At 35.6% G+C, this 25,538-nt stretch overlaps 1 protein-coding gene across 20 annotated transcripts in view; it reads right to left on the bottom strand.

Moving 5' to 3' along the window:
• Positions 1–25,538, bottom strand: part of PLXNB2 (plexin B2) — a 398,614-nt gene that overhangs the window by 85,499 nt on the left and 287,577 nt on the right. For all 20 annotated transcript variants that reach the window (XM_087874217.1, XM_087874206.1, XM_087874218.1 and 17 more), the window contains 7 exons: positions 24,108–24,230; positions 21,637–21,737; positions 15,858–15,984; positions 12,675–12,825; positions 8,898–9,009; positions 6,232–6,334; positions 5,225–5,326 (listed from right to left, as the gene is read on the bottom strand). In XM_087874217.1, the coding sequence (XP_087730343.1) occupies positions 5,225–5,326; positions 6,232–6,334; positions 8,898–9,009; positions 12,675–12,825; positions 15,858–15,984; positions 21,637–21,737; positions 24,108–24,230 (819 nt within the window). The remainder of the gene's footprint in view (positions 1–5,224; positions 5,327–6,231; positions 6,335–8,897; positions 9,010–12,674; positions 12,826–15,857; positions 15,985–21,636; positions 21,738–24,107; positions 24,231–25,538) is intronic.

The raw sequence follows: 25,538 nt of genomic DNA, 5'->3' as shown, positions 1-25,538 counted from the left end.
GTAAGGAAGCGAACCACTTCTGAAAAACTTTGAGAAGAAAACTGCAGAGGCTTGTCCCAGAAATCTCTACAAATCAAACATGATTGAACAAAAATATCCATCCTGAACAAGATGAGTATACATTCAGAAATCAGAGTGAGAGTTTTCCTACCTCCTGAATGTGCAAAAGACATCTGATAGGGTACACAATAGGATTTTCTATACCAAGCATTTTACCAACACAAATTTGCTACTTGAAAGATAAAAATATGCTACTCTATTTCTTTTGCTAATGTACTATAAATTAAGTTATCTCTTCATTTATCAAGACCTCTTGTGGGACTCATCAAGAATGTCCTTTATCTCATCTTGATCTTAATTTGATATAAGAACCATCAGCCTGTTACATCAGTAAAATTGAGGACCTTTTGAGTTTAAGAATGGCTGGATTGAAATATTAACTGTTAGAATACATTGAGGATAGTCTCTTTGATAGTGATGAATTTTATATACCAGTATATTGCTTGTTAATTTGTGAAGTTATGTATAGAACAGGAGTGTCATGTACCTCCTTATAGGTTGTGATGCCCGTTACTGATCAATCAGCAATAACTGAGAACTCAATTGTTGCTTGAAATTCTTTCAATTTTTTAAAAGAAGTTATGGCTCTAAAAGTTTCTTTTTAAAGATTAAAATCAGCATTAATAGAAGATTAAACATCTCACTCAAGTCATAGAAAAAACACATTTTGTACAAATAAAAGTAACTTTTAAAATCAATACATTAATGATATCTAAACGCAATATTCGTATGTGCCCTTATCCTTTGCACATGATCACATTCTGGTTGGGTTCATTCAAGCTGCCAACAAGTTTGGTTTGCATTACATACTAAGAAAGTTATATCTAATCAAGCTTATCACGTTATGTGAATACAGCTACTAGCTGTTTAAATAGCTTTGTTGAGAGTGAACTAAGCCACTGAGCACTAAAAGCTGTGGGTAAGGAGAGGAGTTGTAAATACATTCAGGTGATGATTGTTTATTTATTAGGTAGCTTGAAAATCTTTAGAGACATTTGAGCAGAGCCATCCTTGGAGGCTTGTAAGTACGTTTCCAGGAAACTCCTAATTATAATACGTGCAAACTGAATGACTTTTTAGTTTCCAAAGAAAGACATGAAGAATAACAATAAAAACAAAACAGTTACAGAAATTACAATTTAATGCAAGTTAATAATAATAAATATAATGCAAATTTGACTACTGAAAGAGGAATATATAGATTAATTCAAAGGATTTTAAATAAGATAATGATGACCTGGTAAGCCACAATGATAAAAACTTATCATCTAAAATTTGTCAAAATTTTTCAGAAATTGGGATTCTGAACAGATGGGTTCAAGACCGATAGAATTCCCCAGCCCCTTTTTTCCCCCAGGAAAATTCTGTAAGTTCAAAGATCTTTGGTAAGGCTTTTAAAGGTCAATTGCTTTTATTCACATTCACACAGACATAACCTAATTGCTAATCATGCAGAACATAAATAATAAGGAAAATGACCTTGATGGAGATATACAGAAGCTCTTGTCAAGGCAAAAGGAGTTAAAACATTTTTTGAAGTCCAGATAATGTTTGGAAGAGATTCAATAAAATCTCTGAACAATAATCAGAATAGACACAGCACAACCAGATATGAAAGTTTCTATAATGATAGCCAAACTAAATAAAATTACATCCTATCTTCTTGTGGAGTTGATTTCATAGTTTGGTCTAACTAAGAGAGCTACCACAGACTACTACTCCGGTACAAAGGAAATGACTATGAACTTTCTGTTTTTCATTTAGCAGAACATGTATAAACACTGACCAGGACTTTTCCTCTAGCCAGGTAATTGTGGATCAAAATGTGGCAAGATCACAAATATTTGCAAAGCTATACAAGTTTACAAATATTTTACAAAAATATTTGTAAACTTGCAAAGCTTAAAGGATTATGTTCTATGTAATGGTTACTTGAACTTTAAGTATTGTTGATATCATTTCACAGTTTTTGCCATTTTACCAAACACCAAGTAAAATAATCATATTTATTGACTACTGAATAACTGCTTTCCAGTTATTATGAGTAGCAGACATGATTATTCTCCACAACCCTCTAAAATTTCCTTTAGGATATAAAATAGGCTAAGAGTTAAAATCATCTACTAAACTTTACATGCAAGTGGAGATTAACCATATGCTCCTTGCTTTGGTTTAACTTTCAAACTTTTAAAAAAAATTTGTTTGACAGTAATAAAATGCAAATACATTATTTATTTATTTATTTATTAGTTTGGTTTATATGCCGCCCTTCTTACAATACTTTTAAGCAATACATCCAGCATTAACAACAATTAAAAAAGAAACAAAATGGTGTATAAAAAGGAGATCAAATGATCCAAATTTCAAATAAATTTAACATTAAACATATATGTAGAATCCACATAACGGGTCTAACTTTCGAACCTCTATATCAAACTGACTCATTTTGTCTAGACTTGAACATTTTAGCAGCAGTATGACAAATGTGAATCCCAAATGCCTAATGGGAAAAATTGGTTATGTTTCTGATCATTCAACAGAGGCTTTAGTTCTGGTATATAAAATACTAAAAATAAAAATAAAACTCTACATAATAGAATATCTTAATCTAAAGCCAAATTTAATAAAAAGATAGACAGGAAATAGTTTGCAAGTTCAACGCAATTAGACTATTGTAATCTTTCTCCCTCCTCATTTTGAGCCCAAAGAAATGTCAGATTTTAAATTCCTGCTCCTGAAAAGATATCACATTAGTTATACAGAACCCTCAATCCGATTTGTGTCTTCACATTTAATTAATTCATTTCAACTTAATTAACATCAGTAGGGCACCTCTGTGATATATTTGGAGTAACCTTGTAGTTTTAACCTAAAATAATTCCTTGTATATAATTTATGTCAATGGCACAAAAATAAGGAAGAAATTCCATCATTATACAAATAATATGTATTCTTGGTGAAGTCTGAACCACCAGCATGTTCTGATAATGGCAAAATTATTTTGCCATTATTTAGCAGATTCTCTTTGCAAAAGTATGTACTGTATTCTATAGGCATAGGGCTATGCAGTCAAAATATTTTGTGCTAATGATAAATACATTGTTTTTGCTTTTTTGCTTTTTTTTTTTTTTTGCCTTTACTTGCAACAAAAATGTTGCACTTTTGTTTGGAAGCAAGCAAAAGTGCAACATTTTGCATAATCAGTCGATGAGGAGCAAGTTGAAGAAAGAGAATTACAATTGTTGGAGAATTCATATGTTGGTTATGATTCTACATCTGAGTAAACTCTTCCCCGTTATTGTTTTATGACAATTTTCCCTATCCTGATGAAGTGACCTTAAACAAAAAGGGGAAGGAAAGAGAACAAGAGGACAATCAGTAGTGAGGTGGATAGTCTCAATTACCGTAGCAATGAATGCACCATTGGAAGAGATGAAGGACCAGCTTAGGGATAGATCATCATGGAGAAATTCTTTCTGTATGGTTGCTAAGAGTTGACAATGACTTTATGCCATCAGCCAAACAATGTAGGCTGGTGACCCCCAGGGGGAGGGCCTTCTCTGTGGGGGCTCCTACCCTCTGGAATCAGTTGCCCCCTGAGATAAGGAGAATCCATGACCTCAATGCCTTCCGTTGTGCCCTTAAAACCCATCTTGTCCAGCAAGCCGGGATGGCTTAAGAAGAAATTTTTAAATTCTTTTAATCAGTTTGTGACTTCTTAACTTTCCGGCCAAATTTATATATATTTTTAACTGTTTTTAATATTTGTATTCTATGTTCTTATCTTGGCTGTACACCGCCCTGAGTCCTCAGGGAGAAGGGCGGTATATAAATTGGAAATTAAATTAAATTAAATTAAATTAAATTATTAAGGCAGTGATCATTATCATCAAATAAGAAGATTATTTGAAAGAATCTTATAAGAAAACAAATGAAAGGAAAATAACAGCAAGAGCTAAATTTGAGATCCCATCTATGAAATAAACAGGCACCTAAACAAAAGAGAGACTGTATTATTCTGGTAGAATTTATTCTACCAGAATAATACTTCTACTATTATTCTGGTAGAATTAATATTGAAAGTACACCAAATAATTCAAGAGCATCCACTTTTTGAATCAGGTCCAATTCCTATCGGGATGCTGCCATTCCGGTGGGGAGGTAGGGATGCTCCTTAAAAAACCCTTTCCTGTTTCTGGCTTTCCTGTCACTTTGATGGACCTGCTTGGGAAAGAGAGGAGGAGGGAACTGCCATCTGTTTTGTCTCATCTCTGAAGAAATAGCCAGAGCTGGGCCTGAGAACAACTTCTTATCACCTTTCTCGGCTTGAGTTCTCAAAACAACTTCACACCTGTGGATTGGCTCGACTCGGACTGGACATATGGGAGGGGCTTTTTTCAATGTTGAATCTAATGGTCTTTGAGCGGAAAATTCAGATCCTGTCTTACTACCCTTGCTATCACTTTTCCTCAATAAAAGTTTCCTTTTGAAATAATGCTTGTTCTAAGAGTTCTGCTTTCTTAAGGAGAGAAGAGAGGCAAGTCCTTACAGATTTTCTCATATATCCTACAGTGTACATAATATGCACTGAGGACTATTACTATACTTTATTCCTCAATATTAATCATAAATACAATCATAAATATTGTGCAGAAAAAAACACCAGTGCTTAGGATATGTCCATTCATAAGAAACACATTTTGTTTAAAAATGATTTACCATGTGTTGCTTTGTTTGCATCATCCTAAAGCATGGAAGTGGATTTTAATCATATCTGCAGACAGATCAATTTCTAATGAATCACTGACTCTAATACAACAGTGATCAAATTTCCAGCCTTATAGAAGCGTTCATTAACATGCAAAGCAGCTCTCTATATGAATCCCTATAGATAGATGTACAGGTTCATCTGCTGATGAAATTCAGAAACCCCACAGTGCTACACCACACTGGAACTTCTGTTGTGGTGATGTATAACTTTCATCTAGTAAAGATATTTTTAAATTATCCATCAAAACAAGCTTTAAAAATTACATGATAAATTATGTATTATTTCCATTCTAAAAGGCTCCTCATAACATGTGACATTTAATTTTTAAACAAGGGAATTACAAACTATCAGGTTTTATATCTTAAGTACATATTAGCGAATTTTTAATTTTACCTGATAATTATCTAGATTCTTTCCTTCAAAATAAACTTTTGTTGAGACCTCCATTGGTATTATTTCAGGACTGGGATTTAAAAAGTGTGGACATTCTTCTTCCTAGAGGGCAAACATTTCATACATATTAGTACAGAAATTTTATATATCAGAATATGCTTTGCACAATGACTTTTTGGTGTTATTATTATTTTTCTAGATTTGATTACAAGCATACAAATTTGTATGCTAGAATGCCTGAATTACTACTCAATACTTGAAAACTTTCCATCCTTTCAAGTAAATTATGAAAAAGAATGGAGGGCACAGAATTATAACTCAGATATCTACCGTGTTTCCCCAAAAATAAGACATCTCTTGATAATAAGCCCTCCCCAAAAATAAGCCCTCTCCAAAAATATTTAACCTCATGCACAGCCGGTCCCCGTTATTTCCTCTGGTTAGGGTTAGGGAGACAGAGCTGGAAATCAGGTAAGATGGCAAGAGGAGCCCTGTCTTGCTTCACACCCCCCAAAATAATAAGACCTTCCCAAAAATAAGGCCAAGCACTTATTTCGGGGTTCAAAAAAATATAAGGCCGGGTCTTATTTTTGGGGAAACACGGTATGTCATATTCATGTAGCCCCTGCTTCTTGAATGATGGGGATTTTTAAACAGGTCTATATCTTTTTTCTGTGAAACATAATCTACTCTGATTTTGGCTCTCTGCAATGCAATTGGACAAATTTCCCAATATAGTTATCTTATAGTGTATTGCCTGATATACTATCAATCTGATTTATTAGCTGATTGCTATCCTAATATTACCTGCAGAACTTCTAAATTTTATTCCTTTATATGCTCACTGGGCTGTGAAATATTACTATGAGGTTCTTTTAATACAGTTCTGTACAGTAATTATATTTTATTTGAATTTTAAGGTTGTTGCCCATACTAAACATTATCTCATTTTATCAAAACTATGTTCAGCCAAAGTCTTGAATAAGATTCCATCTTACAACATTTACCATATTCTGTTTAATCACATCCTGCTCTAGAGAAGCATCTTCACAGACATGATTCTTCCAGTCCCACTGGCAATTCCATCTACTGCTTGCACAGGAATAACACCTACATGAATAAATAAGAAATGCTCTTAGTTTGCATGCTCCTTTTTAATAATAGCTTACAATGTCATTTTGTATATTAATAAAAATCCAAAGTCTTGCAGTCTTTCAGAGACAAAAATGTCATTTGATGGATAGAAAATATTCATTACCGCCTGAGTACGTGAATGCACTCTTTAAGCCAGCTATATCTTTAAACCCACAGCTGAAATATGATTCTGGGAAAAGACTAACTAGTTTATGGTGATGAAAACAGGATCACTACAGACATTCTCATATACAGCAAATCACATGTTTGCCTTATATCACAAATACATAATGGCTTGTTGCTAACTCAAGAGTTCAACAAGGATATCTCTCCAAACTTTCAGATACACAGATACATGTTCTGATATAAGGACTTAAGAAAGACCTAATGGGGTCGCAAAGGTCCAACAGTTAGAAATCTTAATGTTGTGTTATATGAGACTATGCCTGCAGTTTTTCTACCAGAACAAAGGGCTGGAACAATGGTTTGTTACCATTGTGATCATGATACAAGTGTAGAAATCACTTATATATCACGCTATTGGACCAATAATCATCTTCAACCAAAATTCATCTTCATCAATTCATCAATTGTTCCTTAACTCATCAAGATAATTATTTATATTTTTCTCAAAGCAAAGGAGATAACTCAGACTGATCTTAGATGCTTGAGTAGTAAAGGTCAGACCAAAAATGCTTCAAGGAAAGCATTGAAAGAGGCGGTGGTGAGGCCTCTCCTCAAGAAGCCGTTCCTGGATCCGGCAATATTGGCCAACTATCGTCCTGTCTCCAACCTTCGCTTTATGGCGAAGGTTGTTGAGAGTGTGGTCGCACGACAGTCTCCGCAATTCCTGGAGGAAACATCTTATCTAGATCCATTCCAGTCGGGTTTCAGGTCTGGGCACAGCACAGAAACGGCATTGGTCGCGTTGGTTGATGATCTCTGGAGGGCTCGGGACAGGGGTTGTTCCTCTGTTCTGGTCCTGTTAGACCTCTCAGCGGCTTTTGATACCATCGACCATGGTATCATGCTGCACCGGCTGGAAGAGTTGGGGGTGGGAGGCACCGTGTTGCGGTGGTTCTCCTCCTTTCTCTCCGACCGGTCGCAGTTTGTGTTGGCAGGGGGGCAGAGGTCGACCTCGAGGCCTCTCATTTGTGGAGTGCCGCAGGGATCGGTCCTCTCGCCTCTCCTGTTCAACATTTATGTGAAGCCGCTGGGTGAGATCATCCGTGGCTTTGGGGTGAGATACCACCAGTACGCTGATGACACCCAGCTGTACATCTCCACCCCAGGCCACCCCAACGATGCCCTTGAAGTGATGTCCCAGTGCCTGGAGGCTGTACGGATCTGGATGGGGAGGAACAGGCTCAAGCTCAACCCTTCCAAGACTGAGTGGCTGTGGCTCCCGGCATCCCGATATAGTCAGTTGACTCCATCACTGACTATTGGGGGCGAGTCATTGGCCCCCACAGAGAGGGCTCGCAATCTGGGAGTCCTCCTGGATATGCAGCTGTCCTTGGAGGAACATCTGACAGCTGTAACCAGGGGGAACTTTTGTCAGGTTCGCCTGATTCGCCAGTTGCGGCCCTTTTTTGATCGGGATTCCCTGTGCACAGTCACTCACGCCCTCGTCACCTCTCGCCTTGACTATTGCAACGCTCTCTACATGGGGCTCCCCTTGAGGAGCACCCGGAGGCTCCAGCTGGTCCAGAACGCAGCAGCGCGGGTAGTGACGGGAGCAGCATGGCGCTCCCATGTAACACCGCTCCTGCGCGAGCTGCACTGGCTCCCAGTTGTCTTCCGGGTGCGCTTCAAGGTGTTGGTTATCACCTTTAAAGCGCTCCATGGCATAGGGCCTAGCTATCTTCGAGACCGCCTGCTGCTACCAACGACCTCCCATCGACCCGTGCGCTCCCACAGAGAGGGCCTCCTCGGGGTGCCATCAGCCAGACAATGTAGGCTGGTGACCCCCAGGGGGAGAGCCTTCTCTGTGGGGGCTCCCACCCTCTGGAATCAGCTCCCCCCAGAGATAAGGAGAATCCAAGACCTCAGTGCCTTCCGTCGCGCCCTTAAAACCCATTTATTTAAACAAGCCGGGCTGGCTTAAGATGAAATTTTTAACTGTTTTTAAATGTTTTAAACGTTTTAATTGGTAAATGAGTTTTAATTGGGCCAAATTTATATATCTTTTAATTGTTTTTAATATTTGTTCTGCATGTTTTTTTAATCTGGCTGTACACCGCCCTGAGTCCTCAGGGAGAAGGGCGGTATAGAAATCCAATATAAAATAAAAATAAAATAAAATAAAGTGGGGTCTTTCTCCCAGTATGTAAACACTTTTTTCTACTCAAGACACAGAAGCCCTCAGCTATAGAAAAAGTCAAGGTATAGTTTGTATCACCTTTGCTGACACTTCACAGAAAAGTCTTCTTCTTTGAACAACATGACAACGAAATCAAAGGCATTAATTATTATAATATTTGAGTGCAAATAGCATGGGAAGGGGAAGTATAATGTAGTTCAGCAGCCAAATACTTACGGCTCATTTTCAATACGATTTATAGCTTCTCCACAGTCATAAAAAGGGTATGTACCCGATGCAAAAAATATATTATCTCCAAAGGTTAGATTTACCAGAACCAGGACAGAATCTACAAAAAAAACAACAACAAACAAACAAAAAAAACCCAACCCAAAAAACCACATTAATTTGATTGAAGATGCTTTATAATTTATATAGCTTGGTTCAATTTATGGTCTACTCCAATAATATAGCCTATTGAAGCATTTATCGAACTTGTGAGCTTAGGGCATGAATCTTTGGCTCTTTCTTAATAGAAAATTAAATCTGATGACAATAGGTATGTTAAAATATTTTAGAATCCCAAGCTTTAACAATGCACAAATGTTTTTCCCCCCCAAAAGTGGTAAACTTCCTATTATTGAAAAATGCAGTCAGATAAAAGCAAAAAGAAATAGCAATAACAATAGCATTTAGATTTATAAACCGTTTCATAGTGCTTTACAGTACTCTGAGCTGTTTATAACCTCCCACCGGCCAATACGCTCTCACAGAGAGGGCCTCCTCAGGGTGCCGTCGGTCAAACAATGTCAGCTGGTGGCCCCCAGGGGGAGAGCCTTCTCTGTGGGAGCACCTGCCCTCTGGAACGAGCTACCTCCTGGAATATGGCTGATCCCGGATCTCCGCACTCTCCGTAAGGCCCTGAAGACGTTTTTATTTCAGCAAGCCGGCCTGGCCTGAATAGGTTTTATGGGTTAGTTTTTAATTATATAGCTTGGGGTTTTAAATTGGGAGGCCGATTAATTTAATTTATTTTTAGTTATCTTAACTTTTATATTGTATGTTATTTTAATTTTCGGCTGCTCACCGCCCTGAGTCCCTTCGGGGAGAAGGGCGGTATATAAATTCAATAAATAATAATAAATAATAATAAAAATAATGTCAGCATATTGCCCCCAATATGCTGATTCTGCCAATCTCAAAAGAATGCAAGGCTGAGTCAACCTTTAGCCCTGAGCAGATGGAACTCCAGACTTTGGGCACAGTTAGTCTGCAATAGTCTACACCACCAGGAAAACACCACAGATAGATAGCAAAATGTATGAATAAATCTATTAATGAAAAAATCTTTGTTGTTAGATTTTGAATTATGTTAATGATTCAAAAATGATTAGTCGGAAGTGCTTTGGACCTTGTGTGAGTTATAGCACCTGTTTGCTCTTTATTAAAACACACTAACTTATTTCAGATTTCTAAACAAGCCTGTGAAAAGTCAATGTGACTTTTAAAAAAATCAGAATCATTTTATCAAGTTTATATGAAAACCTGAAGAAATTTAGGATGCTTTTAAAGAATAGCAAAATACTTTGCTTGTATTTGTTTTTAATAAGATACATGGATTCAAAAATAAATACAAACATACACACAAAGATTGTATATGGAAAGTATATGTTGCTCAAGTCATTTATGAATAAAACATGCTTCTCAAATAGCAAATTGTTCTGAAAATAATAACTGAAGACTAGAATTTTGGAAAAACACTAATATATTGCACATATTTCCTCTATTAATACATTACTAATCTGAATTATTAGAGAATTAAGAATGAAGATCTATAGAAATTGAGGCTTTCTCAATGAGACTCCTAGCTTTTCCTCTTATGGAAATCATTAAATCCTTTGACAAGTTATTTCACAAGCTATTGAGCAACTTCAAACTCTGCTTTCCTCTAACAGCTTGTGGAAAGAGTGGTGACAGCTTAGATTTAAGCTCACTTCATGAAAAATTCCAGTGAAAATTGTTGGATGTTTTTCACTTTAGGCCATATTTTCAGAGGTCAACTGGAAACTGAACATATATTTTAAAGACATCAGTTAATTCAGAGCTGTCGCTTTCAAAACAAATTTATCATTTGCATTGATCAAATCATCTCAGGAGAAATGAATGTGACTAGAAGCATTTCTTACATTCCCCAGGAAACCACTAATTCTTACATTCCCCCCAGGAAACCACTTGTAACAATTTGCAAGAAATGGCTTTATATAAGAAGGCATGCACTATTAACTTGGTAGAAAAATGTGCAAACAGAAATTCTTGTATGTTCAATATTTATGAAGCAGTCACTGTCTGATCTCCCAAAGTATAATCTACAGTGAAAAATAACCCAAGATACATTTTTCTTTGGGACAAATTGTGTAAAGGACATTCTTGTTTTATCCTGGAAATTATGAGAAACATTTATATGACATTCTACCACCCAAGATTGAAATGGCATCTAGGTCAACTATTAACTTTGGCTTTAGTCAACCAATGATTTTGCCATATGATATAGCTTTTAAGACAACGTTTTCAACCTGCTGTCCTGGGTAGATATTGGAATGCAAATTTGAGAAGATCAGATAGCATAATCTTTGGGGTTTACTATTTGTGAATTTATTTACTATATTCATAACCTGGCCCAATCAACTAGGATTCTGGGCAGAAGATAACCCAATCAGTATACCCAGAACAAAACAGAAAGTTTAACTGAATAAATTAACAATAAAATATGTAATGACCAGGACAAACTAGGGGCCAAATGCCCATTAAAGTTTGAACTTGTATCCTAAATAAAAGGATGGAGAAAGTCATCCTTACTTTTGGGCATGGGGTATTTAAAAGAATAGTTGATACCACTGAGAAGACCTAGCATCTGATCCATAGCCTATGACGCAGTGGTTAGAATGTAGTACTGCAAGTTACTTCTGCTGACTGCTTGCAATTTGGCAGTTTGAATCTCACCGGCTCAAGGTTGACTCAGCCTTGCATCCTTCCGAGGTTGATAAAATGAGGACCCAGATTGTTGGAGGCAATATGTTGACTCTGTAAACCACTTAGAGAGGGCTATGAAGCACTGTGAAGCGGTCTATAAGTCTAAGTGCTATTGCTATTGCTATGAACTGCATGGAATGGGGACAGGGAGGTTCAGTAATCCTGTCTGCATGATGAATTGGATGGATAGATTCTAACGTGACATATCATTGTCTGATATAAGCCAATGCTTTAAAAGTGGATGAATAGCACTTTGAAAAGTCATCCAGCTGTATTTACATTCTGATGGTTGTCTTATAGATAGAATAGAAGTCTTATCAGGAGTCTTGTCAATGAAATTTTGAACCAGACAGTTTATAAATCATCTCCAAGGGTATTCTTACATAGAGAGTATTATAGTAATCTTACTATATGGTGAACTGAACATGAGTCACCATTGCCAAGGCATCTTTTTTCAAGGTAAGAGACAAAACCAGTGCAGCAGCTGAAACTGAACAAAGGTCTCCCTAGCCATGGCTTACATTTGCTATTTCAGCAAGAATCATGAATGCGGAAAAGATCCTCAGGTTATGCATCCTCTGGGAGAAATACTATCCTATCAAGAGTAACTACTATATTGAAGTTTCTTTAAAAATAACCCGATGTTTACTGGCAACAAACAACTCAATTGCAGCAGGCTTTAGTCCAAATGAAATTGAATGCCTATTGATAAGTTCATCCTTCACCTTTTAGCTTTTTTTGTAATACTTATTGTATTAATAAGGGAGCCAAATATGCCTGGAATGCATGAAACAGAATTAACAGACAAGTTGCTATTAATATTTCTAAGAAGAAAAATGTTGAAGACACCATTCTTAGGCTAATGCCAAGAAAAATGAATTACAGAAAAACCCACACAACATTTGTGGTTTCAAGCAGCTGTTAAAATAGTAGCTTCAAATTTTGGATTTGAGCTTTAAACCTGGGGCTCAGCTGTATCTTTACCTTGGCCTTTGGTTGTTGGAGGAATTTGATCTGGAGGTTGGCAGATAATAGCATCACCTTGTTTCTCTGCCTGCTGCCTCATTTCACCAAACTGACACCAAAGCTGGTCATCTTCATTTAAGTCTGGCAAAGGGCTTATAGTAAATTCTACCTGGAATTGTAATAACGAACAATACTTAGAAACAATACAGATTCTAACAGAGCAACAAAGAAGTGCAGCAGTAAAACTTTGTACAAAAATAAAGCAAAACTGATCAATGCATAAAGTTGATGTAACAATAGTGGCATTTTAATGGATTACTCATAACTGTATAAATTTTGGAAAGCAGCCACATGCTTTACATACAAAAGCTTAAAGATTCAATACTTGGAACTGAACAAATTTTGAAAAGTTTGGGGCAGAAATCTCAGTAGAGATGTTTGCTAGTTGAAGTAGATATTGTTTATATCACAGATAATTATCGCTCTCTTGATATTACTGGATTCCAGTTACTATCACACAGACCAATGGATAGTAGGAATACTTCCAATAACTTTCTAGACGAACCATCTGTTGCTATCTAAGGCATTTTCAAGGTACCTTCATATATTTGGTTAGCTATTGTGTTTCCCTGAAAATAAGACCCTGTCTTATATTTTTTTGAACCTGGAAATAAGCGCTTGGTCTTATTTTTGGGGAGGCCTTATTATTTTGGGGTGCATGGAGCAAGATAGGACTCCTCTTGCTGTCTTACCTGATTTCCAGCTCTGCATTTAAATATTTTTGGGGAGGCTTATTTTCGGGAGGAGGCTTATTTTAGCGCATGCACTCAAAAGCCTGATTGGGCTTATTATCAGGGGATGTCTTATTTTCGGGGAAACAGGGTATTTCCAAGGAGAGTACTTCAGCAAGGACTCATAAAATGACTTTCAAATGACACCTTATGTTATTTCAAGAAACCTGATGTACTGATAAATTTTGCCTTTTTTATATCGGAATGTTTTTTTTCCTACTTTTAAGAATAATACTTTTTGATGATTTTATGGAAATCAAACCAAGCTATTAACAGATTTCACCCATGCACTCTTGTGTTGTCATCATATTTACATAATACAGTCTGCTTTAATTTTTTTTATAAACTTTGATAAACCTTTGGAACTGCCTCATTCTTGTAAAAAGAACAACAGGGTAGTCCCAGCAGAACATAATTTGAATAAATCTGCATGAATTTCCACTTTTTCTTTTTAAATTTCTAGATGGAATTCTCTGTGTAACTTGCAAAGATGCTTTGTCCCCTAAAAACCTGCCCTGCATATTTTTGAAATACGACGTAAGCCATTGTTTTCATGCTTTTATGTCTCTACAGAATACAACAAGTCTTTTGTTGAATTCTCACTTCAGCCTAAATGTAGCATCTATTCAGCACAGAAGTTGTTTAAACTTTTCCAGCACAATTAAAGCATGCTGTCCACAGAACAGCATAAGCCAGAACACACAGCGGGAGTTGCAAGTCAGGCTGGAAATAATCAAGGAACTTATTCTGAAAGGACAACAAAGACAAACTTCTCATCAAATAGAGCCAACACAACATTTTATTTGGTGAAGGACAAATATTAAGATGTTTTCTGAGGAAGAGTGATGCCTGGTTGCTTTGCAAGCACTGCAGAATGAGTACCCCAATATTTAATTATTTCTACAACCTTAAGAAATCAATATCCTCAAAAAAGGTGAGGAAAGAATGGAATGGGAGAAGAAGTTCATTGATTTGGTTAGCTCCCTAAGATGTCTTCTCCCAACATATTAGACTTCACAGTTCCATTCTGTTCTGCCATCACCTTTAACTGCTGTGTGTTTTAAGTAATTGTGTGGCCTATTTTCCCAAGTGAGAGGGTTTTGCCTTTAGGAATCATAACATTGAAAAAATGAGCCATGGGAATGGGTAAATGTAACTATACAATCAGGGAATGAGCAAGAGATGAAAAGATGCTATCTTTCTATAATTAATCACAATATAACATTGGTCCTATTCATTGTAACCCTTTTCCCCCAAGTACAGTATAATACTTTTGTCTTGAAAGGAATAAAGATATCCTATCTTTCTAAAGAAATTAAATTCATGATTTAGGATTTTTTCTGCTTTATAGTAATGATGATCTCAGCAAGATACTTTGCTTATTGAAGCTGAGTCTTCAATTGCTAACCCACCACAACATGCTTCTGTATCCTTATAAATACCTAATTGCAGAGGACTCCCAAATTGTAGTTTACCATTTGAACAATGGAATTATCTAACAGGAAATCTCTTGATCATTCTGTGCAAAATGCACAGTTACTAAAGATATGTCAACAACAGATGTTTCTGTCTCTTGGATGTACTAGAAATAGCCAGTAAATCTAATTCTAGATTATATCTCCTAAGAAGGATCTGCTTTAGTACTTAATTCTGGGTTTTTCTTTTCAAAGTTTTAGGTTTGCAGGGTTATTATTATAATAGTTGTGGTTCTCATAATATTTTTGACTTGTTTAGCTATAGTTTAAGCTCTGATTGGAAGGCTAGTCTGCAAAAGTGGCATGACCCTTTTTCTCAGATATTACGGGAGTGGTTCTCAACCTTGGGAACTTTAAGACATGTGGACTCTCAAAAACTCTCAAAATTAATCAACTTGCAAGATTGGTTAGGTGTTGAAGTCCATACATCTTAAAGATCTCAAGGTTGATTAACACTATATTAAGAGCATATTAAGAGTCATAGACAAGCCATAGGATATAGTCGCACCAATTTATTTGCTTGTTTTAGTACTTTGGAACCAAGTCTGTATCTAAGCAGATATTATGAAAATATGGTATTCTCAAAACTTGGAATCCTTAAGTCAATCTACCTTTGCGCCTCTCATAACTCAAAATATAGCTCTGTAGATGTCTGTTTAAACTGTCAATTTCTTGGGTACAGGCAAATTTCACCTTTTTTTGCATCCAGATGTTTTGAAAAACAAAAATAGAAATTCAAGATTTTGTATAAAACATGCATTTTCTCAGAAATAAATTTAAAAAACCCACCACATTAAACAATCACAAAGAATAACAGTAATTAGAATAATCTAAACTGATTTTATGTATGACCATGCAACAAGTGTGCACAATTATTTCCTACCCTCCCAAACTTATTTTTTTTCATATTTATGATGAATTCATTGCACATTTACCTTGCTCAGAACTTTCCGGCTCATATTTTGAGGATTAGCACTTGTAATACTCAAACAAACACCATTAGGACTCCAAAGCCAATTATTTTCCCTAGCAGATCTTCCACAGTCCTTTTTCCTTGTGCATCTGGAATAAATAATAAAGCCTAATGTTATCCAAAGTAATTAAAAATTTTAACTCAGCACTCAGTCAAAATGAAATGACATTCAAACCTATGCAAATTGATAAATGACAGATGGCACACATTAAATGTTTAATATTTCATTTTTCTTTTCTTTCAGTTTACTTATTGTTCTTTAAGACAAGATAATTACCTATGAGCATTTAAAATGACAACAATAAATGTACAAATAATTATCTTAAATACAATTTACTGTACAGTACTGGAAAATCTAATCTAATATTCAAGAAACATATAATGGAAAAGTAGCTTTAGCTGTTAAGAAGCTAAACTGCTTATGAAGTATATAAATCTGGACTGTTTTGATTATTCTTTAGCACTTTTCAAATTTGTCATCGGTTCTTTATTTTTAGCCTGAGGCTTAGCTCCGTAGGCTCTTACTGTGCCACAGAGAAAAGCAAACATTTCTGGCTTTGGAATTGGTTATTTTTCATTGCTGGAGGGAATATGAATTTAACAAAGTTCTTGAGATATGATCTACTTTCAGGTTTTGTCAATAATTTTAAGGAATAGAATAGCACTGAGAACTCCAAATAGAGCTGAGTGCAGCAGAACCCATCTAAATTTACTGAGACTTTGGGTGGCTGAATATATTATTGCCTCATACTCATGAAATGTAAATAAAAATAAAAATACAATGAAACAACCATATGCATTCTACAGGAATAGATTCCATTAATACAACTCTTTTGAGATGGATGGCAAACCAACAGCTGTGGCAGACCTAAACTTCATGAAGAGAAACAGGGAAGCTAGACAACTGAAAATATTATGGGAGATTGTAAGGATCTAATTATCAATGAGACTAAACCCACACCGAATGGCACACTTGACAAAAACTTTTTATTTGCAGCTCAGTGTGAGTGATCCTGAAAGCTACCTCTCCTGAATTGCAAATTCTAGTTGAATTGTCTTGGGGATTTTTCTAACATTTTTAGTATGCTCTATTTCTTGGATATTAAAAAAAGATCACATTCTTAATACAAGACATCAAGTATATTTTTAATTATGTAGCAAAGTAGAATAGAAATTGAAATAGAATAGAAATCTTACTTTGAACTCTTCTAGGCATGACTCACATGACTCCCAGATTTGTTACGAGAAATTTTCCTGGACTATAGAAAACTTTATTTGGCATATATCTTTGGAAAAAGCTAACACTGTTGAATAGGTTCAGTAATGTCTACTCAGAATGACAGTGATTTTCTAGAACTTCCTCCAAGATTTTCTGCCAAGTCTATGTGGCGATGAAACCAGTGGGCCTTCTGTTTTCACTGTTTGAATTTGTTTTTAACAGTTTTAATTGTTTATTTGTAACTATTTTTTTGTTTTCTGTTTTAAAGTCTGTGAGCTGCCCAGAGTCACATATGAGAGATGGATGACTATAATGTAATGGTGTGTGGGAAAGGCCTTGTGAGAATGGGCCACGAAATCTAGGGAATGATCAGATAAGAGACAACTGGCCTGCAGCTGGACAGTGGGTAGAGCAAGAGACTCTGAAGTGACCCTCTGCAATTTTGTAAAGAAGACCGCAGGAGAACTGTACCTTCAGACTTGTTAATATAACTTTACAATGAAGTAGAATTAGCTGATTTGGTAGTGTTTCCCGTCTGGTCTACCTAGTAAGGCTAGCTTATAAAATGAATGAATGAATAATTTAATAATCTGCATGGTAGGAATCTAACACATGTAAACTGGGATTATGTAACTATGACACTAAAATAAAATGTTGGCAGTGTACAATAGCTGTCTCTTCGTAATTAGGACATTATCACTATTGATACTTAAGACTAATGAGTATCTACCACATACTGTGTTGCATCAAACTACTCTTACTACTGGCAAATGAAATCCCCAATTTGAGCTCTAGGCTCAAATTTCCTATTTTAGGAGGATAGAAAATTTGTAATATGCCACAATATTCCTCAATATTTTTTTTAAAAAAGTAAGCATGTCTCCATTGTATTATTTTTATTTCATATTTAACTGTTAATATTTGTATTTTATGCTTTTTCCAAGTGTCCAGCATATGTTGCATCATTTTTTCCTTCTTATTAGAGGTTTTTGCTTTGAGATTTTTTTTTTAATTTAGGTTTACCATGTGAACTTCATAACTGCTTAAGAATTTGAATCTGGGAACCTTGGTCGTAATCCAAGATTTGAATTATGACATGGACAATGTTGGTGAGTGCCGGGAGTTATAGTTCCACTTGAATACTACAAGCTTTCTATGTAGTGTATTAACTATACCATCGTAACCAAAATAAAATAATCCAATGCTACAAGAAATAAATTTTATGTTCACTGTGTTCTGCTTTAAGGTTCTAACTTCTAGTACATTCTTGAAACATCCCTGAGCAAACTATGTTGCAATTGATCTTTTTAATGTGGTACTTCTTAATTTTGTCTTAAATCTTTCCTCAAGACCAGTGATACCCTCTTCTTTGATGGTTGTTGGTACCACTCACAGATTTGACTTGGTATTACTACATGTATCAAACCATACATTTTCCTGCATAGATCTTTGATACCTTAAAATAATGAGGAGAAAAGTGATCACCAGAAGCCAAAAAAAAGAGAGCTACTTTTCCAGGAAATGTGATTGCTTTATTCATATTTTATGAGTTGCAATGACCAAATATTTCAGACTGTCTGCATTGGCACTGTACTACTGTAAGCTTTTCGGTAATTTTCCTGAAATCTTCTATATATTTAGAGGGGAAGCAGGATCCCCAAACCTAGCCCCTTCCTATAATTAAGTAAACTATGTGCCAAGTTTATGAACTTCACATCACAAAATCCCATTTGGTTCTGCCATGGGGTTAATTAACTTGTACTTAGAAACAGAGTTTAGACCCATACCTCCTTCTGTTACTGATTAAAAATAAGCCTAGAGACATTCAAAACGTTTGGTTCAGCAAATTTTAAGCATACTTCTGAAATATCATTTAATTACTATGCTTGATCTTCAGTCAAGTGATAGATTGTTCAGTAACTGGCAGAATTAATGGTGGTAGTAGTAGTAGTAGTAGTAGTAGTAGTAGTAGTAATAATAATAATAATAATAATAATAATAATAATAATGTGAGCAAGAACTGGTGGGCCCACAAAATAGACAGAATATTGGAAAATGAACAAGCTAATGTACTCTGAGACTTTAGAATTCAAACAGACAAGCACCGCCATATAACATCCAGACTTAACAACGGTGGATAAGAAATCTGGATAGTTGACATGGGAATACTTGCAGACAACAGAATGGAAGAGTAAGAACTAGAGAAAAATCACAAAAGACCAGCAAACAGAAGTAGAACAATTGGGCAAAAATAAAGCAAAGATAGTACCAATAGTAATAGGCTCTTGAGTGCAATCCCAAACATCTGGAGCACTATTTCATTGATCAAAATCACCATCAGTCACATGCAAAAGGAAGCCTAACTCAGAACAGCTTACATCCTGTGACAATATCTGTAACGGCATCAGACATCCACACGTGCCTATCCCAGCCCTTGGGAAGGATTCAATAGGCGGTCAAAAAATACCAAATATAGTATGAATATCTGACTGATTGTATGATATACCATAATAACATCTGCCTATGGTGGATAAAAATGCCAAATCCAGTCTAAACATCTGGCTGACTGTGCGACAAAACATAATAATAACACAAACTAGTGTTTTTCTTTCAAATTGCAATGTAAAAGCTTAGAAAGTTCATCTGATTGTGAATTCTAGAAATGAAAAAAAATTGAGAAACAGTAAAACCAAATAGCGGCCGATTTTCCCTTCTGCGCCAATTTTTTTTTTTTTTTTGGTAAGTGCCAAATTTCCAAAATTAGGTTTGGGTCATGACCAAATCGGTTTGCGACCAAAGTTATGGAACAAATTATAGTCGTGACCAGAGGTTCTTCTGTATATAAAATGAAAACTTATTCAAATTGGAAATAAAATCTTTCTTAAAGTTTTCCTAAAAACTCTCCACTCACACTTTAAATTGTAAATTTAAATAACCTATATGCGCATATATAGGTTGCGTTTGTATATTTTGTGTTTGTAACAACATCTACTGGGATTTATTTTTTGTGATATGTTGAGATCCTCTCTCTGAAACAGCTCTTTGTTATTATGGCACAGTTTTTTCAAGAAATAGGATTTAATCTTCTACATCTCCAATTAACCCAGAAGAGACCTATCTGAAATCACAGCAATTGTGTAGACAGCTAAAATAGTTCATTTTTAAATTATGTTTTATGTTGTATGCTGCACAAATTTAAACAAGAGAAATGGTACTGAATTTCCAGTGGGCAGTTGATATATAAATCTAAGAAAGCATAAACATAAAACCAAAACTAATGTGCTAAGGATAACTTTTCTAATCAATCGGTTTATATTTCTGGTAAATTATCAGTTAGTGTTTGAAAACATTGTGGCTATATCTCACTTCCGTTTCATCTTTATTAATTTGAAGATAATGTTTTAATACTTTTATCCTGTTGCTTTTGTTGACTGTAAGCCAGTGATGACCAACCTTTTCAGCACTGAGTACCCAAACAGGAACATGCGCCACCTGGTGTTTGGGTTTCCGGCATGCGCATACACGGAGGCTAGCTGGTCTTCTCGCGTGCTGGAGCACCAGAAACCTGAAGATCAGGTGGCCGATTCGCACATGTGCACCGGCCATCTGGTCTATTGGTTTCCGGCGCTCCGGCGGGTGTGAAGACCAGCTGGCTAGTGTGCATGTTTGTGCTGGAAACCAGAAGAGCAGCTGGCAACGGCACGTTGCCCACAGAGAGAGCACTGCATGCCACTTCTGGCACGTGTGCCATAGGTTTGTCATCACGGTTGTAAGCTGTCCATAGTCACATCTAGGTGAGATTGCATATTTTATAAATTTAACAATTAATAAATAAGTATCTATGCTTGAATGGGCAAATAAAAAACCCCAAGAATTTTGTTGTTGTCATTAACTCAGTTTTACAATGTCTATGCTTCAGGTAAGCCAAATTCTAATTTTGACTAATGTAAACTGTCACCATTAAGGAACTGCCAAGTGTGAAAGGATTTGGAAACCTGGCATCCACCACACTGCAGACATAATCCTGGATAAGTCTCTGTCATTGCACGCTGAACATTACAAATTCTAGTTTATCCTTCAGTAGCAAAATTTTTTTAGAAAATGCTTCAGACATGAAAAACCTTTTAGCTAGAAGCATAGACAAAAGAAAGCAAAATTTGGCATAGTGTTTATCCCTTCTGCCTCGAATGATTTATAAGCATCATTTTTGGGAGCTATATTAAGGACCATTTAGGGTTAAAACACAAGAATAAGACTATCACTAGATAAATACTAAATGTTCACCAGCTGTGGTTTGGCAACTACCATTTTCATGCAAATTATATTCAAACTATACAGGAAAAAATGTAAATTGGTTTCCACCATGCTGCTCATTATATGTTTATATTGTGATAATTTCTGATGAAGATTTTTCAGTTCTCATACAAACGCTTTGAAGAAATTAGTCGACGTCCTGGCCTAGTGAAAAGAATTAACTTGCATACTAAGATATCTCTCTCTTAGCTGCTGCTACAACACTTACTTTCCTTCTGTTACACACCAGCCACAGTAAGGATCTCGTGCTTGGGTGCAAAGGTTACAGGTTGAGTAACTAACACAGTCTTGGACAGGCAAACGAAATACCTAGTAAAGAAACCAATTAACATTAAATAAGAATATCACAGTAACTTTGAAAAAGAAAACATGGAAAATGATCTTTGCACACAAATGATATTCCAACAAGTACAAGGTATTTTGTACTCTTAGCTTATCTACAATTTGTCCTGCATCTACCTTGAATAATTTAACCAAAAAACTCAGGAACAAACATTCTTCAAGGTACTATTCTAACCCCTGAAGATGATGTATCTAATGGGATCTTCTGAGCCATCTGATCCAATGAAAATATAATGATGGATTGGTTTATACCTACTTAACAACACATTTCTTTGATGTATTATTATACTGAAAACCACTGCAAAGTTTTTCCCCCCTTTTGAAGCAATTCTCACTAAATCTGATCTTCTGTGATAAACTGCTTTTGAACCTGAGGTTCCATTTAGTTTTAATAACTCCTAGCTAGCAATAAACACCCATCCCTTCCTCATCCTCTGCCCACTGAGCTGCGATATTAGCACAGTAAGTACCACATTTCTATCCTTTATAATGCATAATTGAGAGCTTGGGGGAAGGGAAGCAAGCACTCTCTTGGAACTAGGAGTGCAGGATTATAGGGCACTCCTTCATGTCAAGGCAATGATCACTTCTTTCTGTAGAAATGTCAGTACAAGTATGTTGCAGATTGCATTTCACTGGATGCTTATACAATCACAAGGCAGCTGAAATTAATAGTACCGCCCCACCCCTTCCCTCCAAGCCCCAAAATGTCGCTCACAGTTTTAAAAAACTGCCATTGTTCTTGTGAAAATTCACATGAATTTGGGTTCTTCCCCTTTATTTCTTACTTCCAAATTTTCATTAATCAAATTGTTTTCACAAAGTCCCTTGGAGACTTGGGATCCTTTGTCATCAGCCCTCATTAAAAAAAAAAGTTTAGAACACACTTTGTAAATAATTACAACATACAATTGTTTAAGGGGATTCTCATGATAATTAGCGAGGGATACAAGGCTTAACATTTTTGAACCTCACTTCAAATTTGGCTGGGAGGTGAGTGAAACATTTTCCCAACACTCAGTCATGATCAGAAATGAATATTATGGTCTATATATATATATATCCTTATTGAAGACACCACTCTGGGAGCCTAATAGGATTTATTTCAAGTCAATCTGTTAAGAATTAGAATGTCATATTTCATAACTGTTAGTCGTATTAAGTTCCTGCAATATCTTCCTTCAAGCAATTTAATATCAAAGAGATGGCTCTTAAGCCATAGGACAAAAGCACTCATTTTAAAATCCCAGCACTTTCGAAGCAAATCATTAAAGAATTTATAATGCAGTATAATTTATATATAAATGTATTGATTAAAAACGTTTAGTATAGATTTTTCCACTGTAAATTTTGCCAATCATGCCTATTTCACAAACTTCTGCTGATTATCCTTAACAGTATTTTTAAGAAGTAGGAGGAGGCAGGAAATCTGAGCCATCAAGTGAACGGCAATAATAACTAGTGTGAGCTGTTTTAATTTAGAAGACTACATTTGAGAGCAACCACATCTGGTTAAATAACACGATAAACAAAAACATAAGAGATTGTGGGAATTGATGGTGTAGGTATTCTCCGATTACTACATGAAAATGGGAATAATGTATGAGAAGAATAAAAGTTAACTCAAGATTCTAGCAGCTCCATGGTTTCCATAATATTAACAGAAATGATATAGCAGAAGCTTAAAAAAAATCCAATGGTTTCTCTATATGATACATCCTGGCTTCCTATCTGTATTGTCTGTTTTCCTGTGTCAAACATTCTGATAGTTCTTATTAGTTTTGGGGGGTTATTTTTGCACCAAATATTGTGTCATTGCTGTTGCTATCTTAACTCTGCTCCAAGATGCATGTCCTCTTCTAATGGTACTTCCCAGCTACAGTTGGACAATAAATCACTACAATTATTGGCAACTGAACCTTGTGGTCCAGTGGTTTTCATAATGGGTTTGAATTAAGGTCAAACCAAATGCTATGTTAGAAATAGATGCTGTGTGTGTGAATTAAAGGAGAGTTATTAATGTTAGTTGTGGAAACAAAATGTGTAAAAAGCTCTCGTTCTCTCTACGAATATAACAGCCATATTCTCTCTACTGTAAATTTCTTAATACATTTCCCCAAATATCTGACTTTATTGACTTTATTCAAGAATAAAGAAAACTTAACCTTCTTCTCATGCCAGTAAAGAAGTAAATATGCAATTGCTGTGATTTTCATTTAGCATCACAGTAATTTGTTGATGGCTCATTAAATAGTCCTGCAGATAGGCCTTATGATGCAGAAATACACATTTAACACGACTTTTATGATCTCATTATTGCTACCAAAGATTTTGTACCTTATCTGTAGTCATCACATATAAGTTCTCATGGACAGCATCAAGAAGAAGATCCTTTTTTATAGGCTTGTTTTTTTCAATAAGAATGCTAGCATATTCCTTTGCAGGATTTGACAAAGCTGCCTGAAATGCAGATTAGGTATATTATTTTATCTGTTTTCAGTCAAATTAGAAAGATGGTTATTCACTTAAAATGTATTTAAATATGCACCTTTTGTTAGTTAAATGATCTAATTAAATAATTTTAAGCAAATATGTTTTTATTTAAATAGTATCGATAGCTTTAAATATTTTTATTCCCAAAACAAATGGAAAGTTTGATTTGCCATTTTTGTGATGTATTATGAAGCAATATGGTCCAGGTTTTCAAATGGCAAGTCAATATATTATCAAACAACTTTCCAATAGAATTTATGATCCATTTTATTTATAGCAGATATCTATTAAAATGTTAGAACCAGAGAACTTTATAAGGGTGAGAGTTTATGGCATGTAATTCTAGAATCATGATTTAGATTTATGTGCATAATCTTAAATGAACTCGACTGAAATGTTAAGCCATCATGATTTCTTCTTTTAAAGAGAAAAAAAAATAGTTTATCTGCATTTAAAATTTGCTTACTGAATAAGAAATATCATAGGTTTAAAGAAACCATGATTCGTTAAGCTAACCTGCTACTAAAATCCTGATTAGCAGATAAAAATTAAAATCCCTTCTTTGATTCTTATATAAAGACATATCAAGACATGTTGAAAATAAAATTAAACTTTATTTATGTCTCTCATTCAACTATAGGGACAGGAGGGAAAGGACGCTACCTGAGGTTCCAAGTGTTTATTCAAACACATGCATATAACGGGACATTAGTATTTGATTAAAAACTATTTGGTAACTGGATATGGACCAGGCGTGAAATTCAACTGGTTCTATCCGGCTCTGGCAAACCGGTAGCGGCAGCTGTGGGAGGCTCCGCCCACCTGCACGGACATCATGACGTTGCTTTTTTGCGACAATTTTAAATGCATGGATGATGATGCGTGCACATTTGCGAATCGATAGGGAACATAAGTGAATTTCACCCGATGTGGACTTTGGACTGATGCTCCTCTCCTCTTCCCTTATCATGTATTTCTTAATCATTATAAAACAAACTTGTAAGCAAACTAGGATAAACAAATTATTTGCTTGCCAGCCTGAAATGGAAATCAACTCATAATTGTAAAAATGTTTGTGTCACTACAGAAAACAGTTCGTTAAAATAAACTGTCTGTAGATATTTTCTGCTGGGTTTTGACCACCACTAAACACTCTGATCAAATGCTTTCCCAATAACAGCTGTTGTAGTCTTTAAGATGCCAAAAAGCTGTTTTTGTTGCAGGAAGCACAGCTACTAAAATGGAAATAATATTTAAGCATATTTCTAATCCTGG

The sequence above is a fragment of the Pantherophis guttatus genome, chromosome 7 (assembly GCF_059756535.1).
Source record: "Pantherophis guttatus breed Tessera chromosome 7, ASM5975653v1, whole genome shotgun sequence".
NCBI lineage: Eukaryota > Metazoa > Chordata > Lepidosauria > Squamata > Colubridae > Pantherophis > Pantherophis guttatus.
This window is presented reverse-complemented; position numbering and strand designations above follow the sequence as displayed.